At 45.1% G+C, this 7,500-nt stretch overlaps 2 protein-coding genes across 2 annotated transcripts in view; one reads left to right on the top strand and one right to left on the bottom strand.

The window, feature by feature from the left end:
• LOC106809335 (glutamate receptor 3-like) overlaps window positions 1-5,675 on the top strand; it is an 8,716-nt gene extending 3,041 nt beyond the window's left edge. The window contains exons 4-7 of the mRNA XM_014812392.1: window positions 3,671-3,827; window positions 4,269-4,470; window positions 4,754-4,917; window positions 5,410-5,675. Of these exons, the coding sequence (XP_014667878.1) occupies window positions 3,671-3,827; window positions 4,269-4,470; window positions 4,754-4,917; window positions 5,410-5,469 (583 nt within the window). The 3' untranslated portion in view covers window positions 5,470-5,675. The remainder of the gene's footprint in view (window positions 1-3,670; window positions 3,828-4,268; window positions 4,471-4,753; window positions 4,918-5,409) is intronic.
• A 583-nt stretch (window positions 5,676-6,258) lies between these two features.
• LOC106809322 (solute carrier organic anion transporter family member 4C1-like) overlaps window positions 6,259-7,500 on the bottom strand; it is a 5,856-nt gene continuing 4,614 nt past the window's right edge. The window contains exon 5 of the mRNA XM_014812365.1: window positions 6,259-6,268. Within this exon, the coding sequence (XP_014667851.1) occupies window positions 6,259-6,268 (10 nt within the window). The remainder of the gene's footprint in view (window positions 6,269-7,500) is intronic.

Below are 7,500 nucleotides of genomic sequence, written 5' to 3'. Positions count from 1 at the left end.
ACGCACAACGTAACCATTACACACACGACACCACGCTGCGCGCTGCGCACACACACAACACAGCACTCCACACACACAACACCAGAGCACTGCACACAGAACCACCCACGCACCACACACAACACAACACACACATCACGACACACACACACACAACACGCACACACACACAAACACACACATACACACACACACACACACACACACACACACGACAATACACACACACAGTTAATATATATATATATATTTATATATATATATGCATAAGTAGGTATGAGGTATAACAGAAATGGGATATACCTAGCTTAGATATGTTGATACGTAGTTTCTATATATACTAGCCCTCACCTGATCTCATGGATGTCATTACCACAGCCCAACACCTGGCCGATCGCCTTGCTCCTGGTCACAAACATCGGCCATCTCGGCGACCGCTTCTTGTAGTGTCGCGACATCGTCACCACCTGGCTGTAATTACAGGTGTGTATTTGGGCGATGAGATCGTTGGACCTCTCCACNAATTCGCCGGCGGCGCAGAGAAAGTCGCTCTACAGGGGAAATGTTCGCCGAACTGGTTTATCGTCAGCTATTTCCAACCATTAGCAACAACATCTATCGAGAACATCGCGTGAAAGTGTCTTCCGCGTGTCCACTGACGTACGGTGTCTGAGTTCTATTCTGCAGCGTGAGTGTGTGTGCGTGTGTGTGTTTCAAAAATGTCACCATGCCGCTTTACGGTAGTTTTTGTAGTTTTGTAGTAGTTGTCGGCTGCCAGTTAACTGTTAGCGAACGCGTGTCACGATGGTCAAATCATAGATATCACATATATATATATATATATATATATATATATATAATATATATCATATATATGTGATATCAATGTACTGAGCCCGGAGGCGATTTAATTTAATTTCACGGACCCTACGAATTCTAATTAACACGGACGTATTTGTATACGGATCGCGGATGTTAATGCATCTGGTGCATTGCCACTACTATGATTATGTATCTTACCTATATATACAGTTACCTACCACAAATAATGACGAGTGTGTGTGCCGAGTGTTTCTCTGCAGCAGCAGCAGTAGTAGTAGTAGTTGTTGTAGTAGTAGTAGTGGCAGCAGCAGCAACAACAGCAGCAGCAGCATCTAGTTTTGCAGTCGGCCCTGATGACCCTTGATCGACTCCTAACATTCATGAAAAAAATGTCATTAGTCCGCTGTGCATCTGAATCACACATATCTACGTGGCGTGTAATACTGGGCGAGCGGCGAGCGGCGAGCGGCGAGCGGCGTATGTGTTGAACAGAGTGAGCTTATATTAATATAGCGAGAAGTTCAGCGCTTACACGAGTTGCTAATGATTTGCAACGAACTTACTGAGTGGGTAGACCTCCGCGAAAAGATTCCTCCCTCGACGTTTGTGAATTTACAATAATTTTATTACAATTTCTCCCATCGCCATGGAAACGTTCCGGTAGGCGATGCGATGGGGCCGTGCTGTGGGTAACATTGTTTTTTTGAGTTCGAAGTATTATTTTTTGCCGGGAGGCAATAGAAAGAGAGTAGATAAAACGCTGACGATATGGAAGGCAGATGAAGGCAGGGAAAGCGTAAGAGAGAGAGGGGAGGAGAGCGAGAGATGTATGTGGCATTGTTAGGCGGAATGACAACATGGGAGAAGAAGAAAACGCTAAGAGGATGGCAGATGGGTGGGGGAAAGAATGAGCAAATATGGCAGATTAGAAGGGGAAATGTGTAAGAGGTGCTCGATTGACCAAGAGTGGGAGAGAAGGGGAGAGAGGGGATAGAGAAAGAGAGGGAGAGAAGGGGAGAGCGAGAGAGAGAGAGTGGGAGAGCGGGGGATAGAGAAAAGAGGGAAGCAGACTGAAGCGTTTGGGGAGAGCGAAACACAAGCATAACAATGAAGGATAGGCCTAGAGATGAATAAGCACGGAGGAGCGATGGGAGGGCGGAAGAAAGAAAGGACAGAGAGAATGAAGAGATGAGAAACGCAAAAAAGAGATGTGATTGAATTAAATAGGGAACTGGACTGAGAACTCTTCCAATATACACAACCATATCCAGGCCATAGAAAGGGAAAGCTACCACGGCTAACATCATAGGAATTCTCACATGTTCTGAATACCATTCTACATTATGATGCCGCTATTACATAGTTAATCATGATATCCATCCTTACAAGGGATCTAAACATTCTAATATACTACTAGATATCATACTTACACTAATATTCTACATAAGGATGCCGCTATTACGGTGCCCGTGCTGATAAGCATTATTACTAATGATCACTTATCAATTAACACCTATAAAGAGTACCGCGCGGCATCGCTAGCGCTCCGGTATCTTACCTGAATGAGGAGCTTTATAAGAGAGCTGGTAGACGGCGACGATCGCTCCCACAACCAACCCGCTGGACGCCAGCCGCAGAAACCGCAGTTTTGTCGTCTGTCGTGAGCACGTCATCGCTTGCTATCGAGCCACGCAATAAAAAGTCTGCTGCGATTCGACGTGCCGGTACAGTTTTTTTTAGTAGCGGAAGAGAAGGAGAGCCAGCTCGGTCGCAGATGACGACGTATATATCTGCGACATTTCGGCTGATCCCTGCCGGCGTCTTTCCTCTCGGAAGTCGTTAGTCGTGTACGCGCGCGGTTACGCACCGTTTTTTGTCACGCATGAAAAATCGCCTCGAAGCTAGTGTGATTAAAGAGACAACGACCCCCACGTATGACATCTATACCAGAGATGACAGCAGAGGGGTAGGGACAGCTAGGGGGGGGGGTGACAGCACGCGCCCGTTGGGGAGATTGAGTCCACCCGAATGGGAGGAAAAATCATTCAAGTTGAAACATGAGAATTGTTTCCTGCTAAAAACGCTCTATGCTCGCAGAGAAAGAACTTTCAAATTTAGGAAAAAAAATTTCGTCTCCCACCGCCCATCCGTCCTCATATCTGACGTGTATACCAGACGACTGTAGTCCGTGTCGGGTTTTACCTTCGTCAGAACAGCTTGTTCCCTCGCAGTAGAGGTGTGTTGCCGGCGAAGTAACGGCATCGGTGTGAGGTGGTCGCTATTCGCGGCTGCCTGGCTCCGACGCATAATAGCTGAGCTGTGTGTGCAAAGACTCCGACTGAATCCACGGTGTTGTTCGCAACACATCGATGATGGTACCTACGCATGCGCGGGTCTTCAATGTAATAATAGTTACAAGATAAGACGCTGGTTTTCATGAATAAATACGTCTTTATTTAGAAACGGCTCCAAAACCAGGTGGCGCGCACGAAGGCACGCGCGCGCGCCTACACACACACACACACACACACACACACACACACACACACACACACACACACACACACACACACACAAGCACACGCACGCCACGCACGCACGCCACGCTCGCCACGCGCGCGCGGCGCGCGCGCACACACACATGCACCACACACACACACACACACACACACACACACACACACACACACACACACACACACACACACACACACACACAACACACAAGCGAGGAGAGAGAGAGGACACCCGAGAGAGAGAGAGAGAGACACACACACACACACACACACAGAGAACGCTAATGTATATATATATATATATATATATGTCCGGCTGCTCCGTGTTACAGCTCCTACGAACCCGTACATCGGAGCATGTTTGACAACATGGAGGCCGGAAAGACGTTCGTGAACAACTTTGATGCGGGCATACAGCGCGTGCGCGACGCAGACGGAAACTACGTATTTATCTGCGAGAAAGACTCCGCCATCGTGGTGGCCAATAAGGTGATATAGAGGATATATATATATTATATCAAGAGTACATAATAGAGATCCTATCCCTATTATATATACCGCCTATATCATATCCTAATCCTATATTATATTATATCTCCTATTATGTACTCTTGATATATATATAAAAAGAGTGATATTATAAAGAGAGAAAGAGAGAGAGAGAGAGAGAGAGAGAGAGAGAGAGAGAGATGGGAAGTGAGAGATAGAGACAGGGGGAGACCGGGAACGAGAGAGAGCGAGGGGGAAGGCAGCGCCTGGGGAACGTGATTAATTCACTCATTATACGTACGTGTGTCTGTCTCCCTCTCCCTCTATATCCTCCCTAGCTGTGACCCGGTATACTCATATATATATATATATATATAAACACATATATACTTATTATCTATTTCTATGGGTATACCCACGTGTGTCTGTCTCTCTCTGCAGCGTCCCTGTGATCTGCTGATCGTCGACCCGGCGATGGGTACGCGTGAGTACGCGTTCGCCGTACGGCCCGACCACGAGCGCGTGCTGAGAGACTTCAACGTCGCCTTCTCGACCTTCAAGAGCGACGGCACGATCGACCGCATCTACGCAAAGTGGTTCGAGAACCTGTCGGAGTGCGGCCCGCTGACGCCGCTCGTCGAAAGTAGGTGGCGCTACCGCGCACTTGCGTTGGTTGCAGTGGGGTCGTGGGTCGATTGGGTGATGAAAATTCGCGTTTTTAACCTTCTCTTTTTATTTTCTTCTATTTTTTTCTTCGTTTCTTATTATATCTTTATTATACTACTTCTTATACTAGCCCTATTTCTTTGCTCGCAAACACGAGCATCGGAATACCACGGATGCGAATGCGATGGGATATAGCACGCTTTAAAAAAAAATACAAATAAAAACTTGTGTGTATGTATGCCTCCGTGTGTCACTTTTAGAGCCAGAGAACAAGAAGAAGGGAGGCACAGTCCTACCGCTGGCTCTCCCGATATGCCTCGGGAAGTTCGCGTTCGCCTTCGCGATCCTCGGCGCCTTCATGATCGTGTCGCTCATCACTCTCGCCATAGAGAACGTCTTCTACAGCCGCAGAGGTCGCAGCAAGGTCAGCACGCATGCGCACACGCTGTCTCATGCCGGGTCACGAGATACGCCGGGCTGCCGCCATATTTGATTTTTCGTTTTTTTCCGAATGAATTTAAAGATATTATATAATATTTAAAAATGATTTATTTTGAGATGTTTGATTGGTCGATTAATGTAATCGTGGTGCTGACAATTACGCTGTGTGAAGAGATGCAGTGCAAAGCTGATACGCTTGTGTACTAAATACACGCTATCATGTTTGAGCACACACTATACGTAATTATATCTTCTAATAATAATATAATTTAATAATTCTTATAATCTATATAAGAATATTTATCGATTACGGAAGTTGCATCAAAAATATATTGCAATATTTGCAAATATAAATACGTTCATCAATACTATACTCCCCCCCCCCACACACACACACACGCACACACAAACACAGACACATTCGCTTATTACTAGCTCTTGCTATGTTAGTACGCGCTTTCTCTCTTTGCTACAGGTTGTTGTAAACAAGGAAGGACACTCACTGCAGCCAGGCCCTCATGGTGCAAGGCTGTAACTCCTACAGCTGCCGCCAGATGGCGCCACCGACCAACGTCGCTGCGAGATCTAAATAATGATGTTACGAAGTTGTATTCGTGGCTGTCTTCGAACTTCGTTAAATGTCGATGTCATAGAAAAACATTCATCTCACTGATCTCTCTATCTTTCTTTCTCTCTCTCTCTCTCTCTCTCTCTCTCTCTCTCTCTCTCTCTCTCTCTCTCCTCTCTCCTCTCTCTCTCTCTCACTCTCTCTCTCTCTTTCTCTCTCGCTTGCTCTCTCTCTCTCTCTTCTTCTCTCTCTCTCTCTCTCTCTCTCTCTCTCTCTCTCTCTCTCTCTCTCTCTCTCTCTCTCTCCCACACACACACACCCCTCTCACACTCTTTCTGTCTTACTCTCTTTATATATATAATTATACTACATGATCAATGATAAATGTACTTAGATGAATTATTTTTATGAACGATTGTCGTTACTGAACAACACATTAGTTAATTATTCCATCGCTAGAGGGAGTTGAACTTGTCGCGCGGGTTTCCGCGACGATTAGATGGTCGCCGCTATTTTCGAAAGTCACTCAACTAATGGATAAAACAATCGATTGGGGATCATCTAACATGAAAACTACGTAAATCAAGTACTTGATATTTCTGCCGTCTATGCGCTGGCTGTTTCTATAGCGGATTGCGATCCAACATCTCTCCTACACGCGGAAGTTCCGAACTCTACCCACTCGATCCTATCCACGTCCGTGTTTGCATATTTACATTCTATACCGTACCCATACGTTTCTCTTCCACGAACGAGCTACTCCTGCCTTAATCATCAAAAAGTTTGAGTATAGGTGTATAAACTCCCGTGACCTGGCTAGCCGATATAGTGCTCTGCATATATGTATACTACCACAATCATGCATATATTATGCATACTGGTATGCATGTAGGTTATCTCCGTTATTGATACTACTAAGTCGCTCCCGCTTAAGTCGCTTTCATTTATGATTCCAAGAGCACGAATTATGGCGAATTTGTTGGAAAATTGGTCACAGAAAAGCTTCATTTTTTTGAAAAGCTTCATGCATGGATGTAAGCAGCCCATGTTGGGGGGTTTTATTGTTGTTAGTACGATACTAATAAATATGTTACATCTAAATAACGTTTGTTTGGAGTTCTCTCTGCACAGTGTCCTCTTTAAGTGTTCTCTGCATTCCGAGATCTTGGTTTGCGCATGCGCTACATCTCCCGGAAGGAACACATATTTAAAAAGAAGAAGGGGTACCGCGACTAGAATTTTATGACAAATTTCTACTATAAGATGATCCGTTATGAATATTAGGATGACCTAGAGTATGAAGTGTACCTACTCTGGACATAGTCTAATCTGCTCTATTTAATGTGTAATTTCATTTACAAGTTGGCTTTTCGCATGCGCAATATCTGCCGAAAAGACCCATGTCGTCATATACACAGTCGATCTCGTATATCATTTTTCTAACAAATAATTTTATTGTCGACCGATGCGACCATTCTCCGGTCGCTGTACACATATCAGGCATAAAAACAAAAGTACAACGCGCTCTCCGTATAATACACGAGCGAGGAAGAGCGTCTGCTACGCGGGCGCGCACGTGCATTCACGCTTCTCTCCATCTCTCTCTCTCTATCTCTCTCTCTCTCTGTCTCTCTCTCTCACTCTCGCGCGCGCTCTCTCTCTCTCTCTCTGCATCAACGCGATCCGCCGTTTAGTAATTAACCGCTCTTTCCGACCCGCTCGGGTACGCTCATATATTATATATAAAGCTATATATGATTGATATATATATATATATATATACATATATGTGGAGAACCTAAAATGTTTGCGCACCGTTTGTGTTCTCAAGTGACGTAGCTGGAAACATATGGCTTCTTTTTCTGTCATCCAGGTAGAGGTTTGTTTGTTGTGATTGGCTGCGCACCTGAGGCGGATATGTATATATATATATGTGTGTGTGTATATAGTGTTTTCTCTCGCTGAAATTCGACGTCTGAGTGTGCGTTTAAAAGGATT

This window comes from Priapulus caudatus, unplaced genomic scaffold (assembly GCF_000485595.1).
Source record: "Priapulus caudatus unplaced genomic scaffold, Priapulus_caudatus-5.0.1 Scaffold345, whole genome shotgun sequence".
Classification (NCBI taxonomy): domain Eukaryota; kingdom Metazoa; phylum Priapulida; class Priapulimorpha; order Priapulimorphida; family Priapulidae; genus Priapulus; species Priapulus caudatus.
Note: the sequence above shows the minus strand (reverse complement) of the source record. Positions and strands in the feature narration are given on the sequence as shown.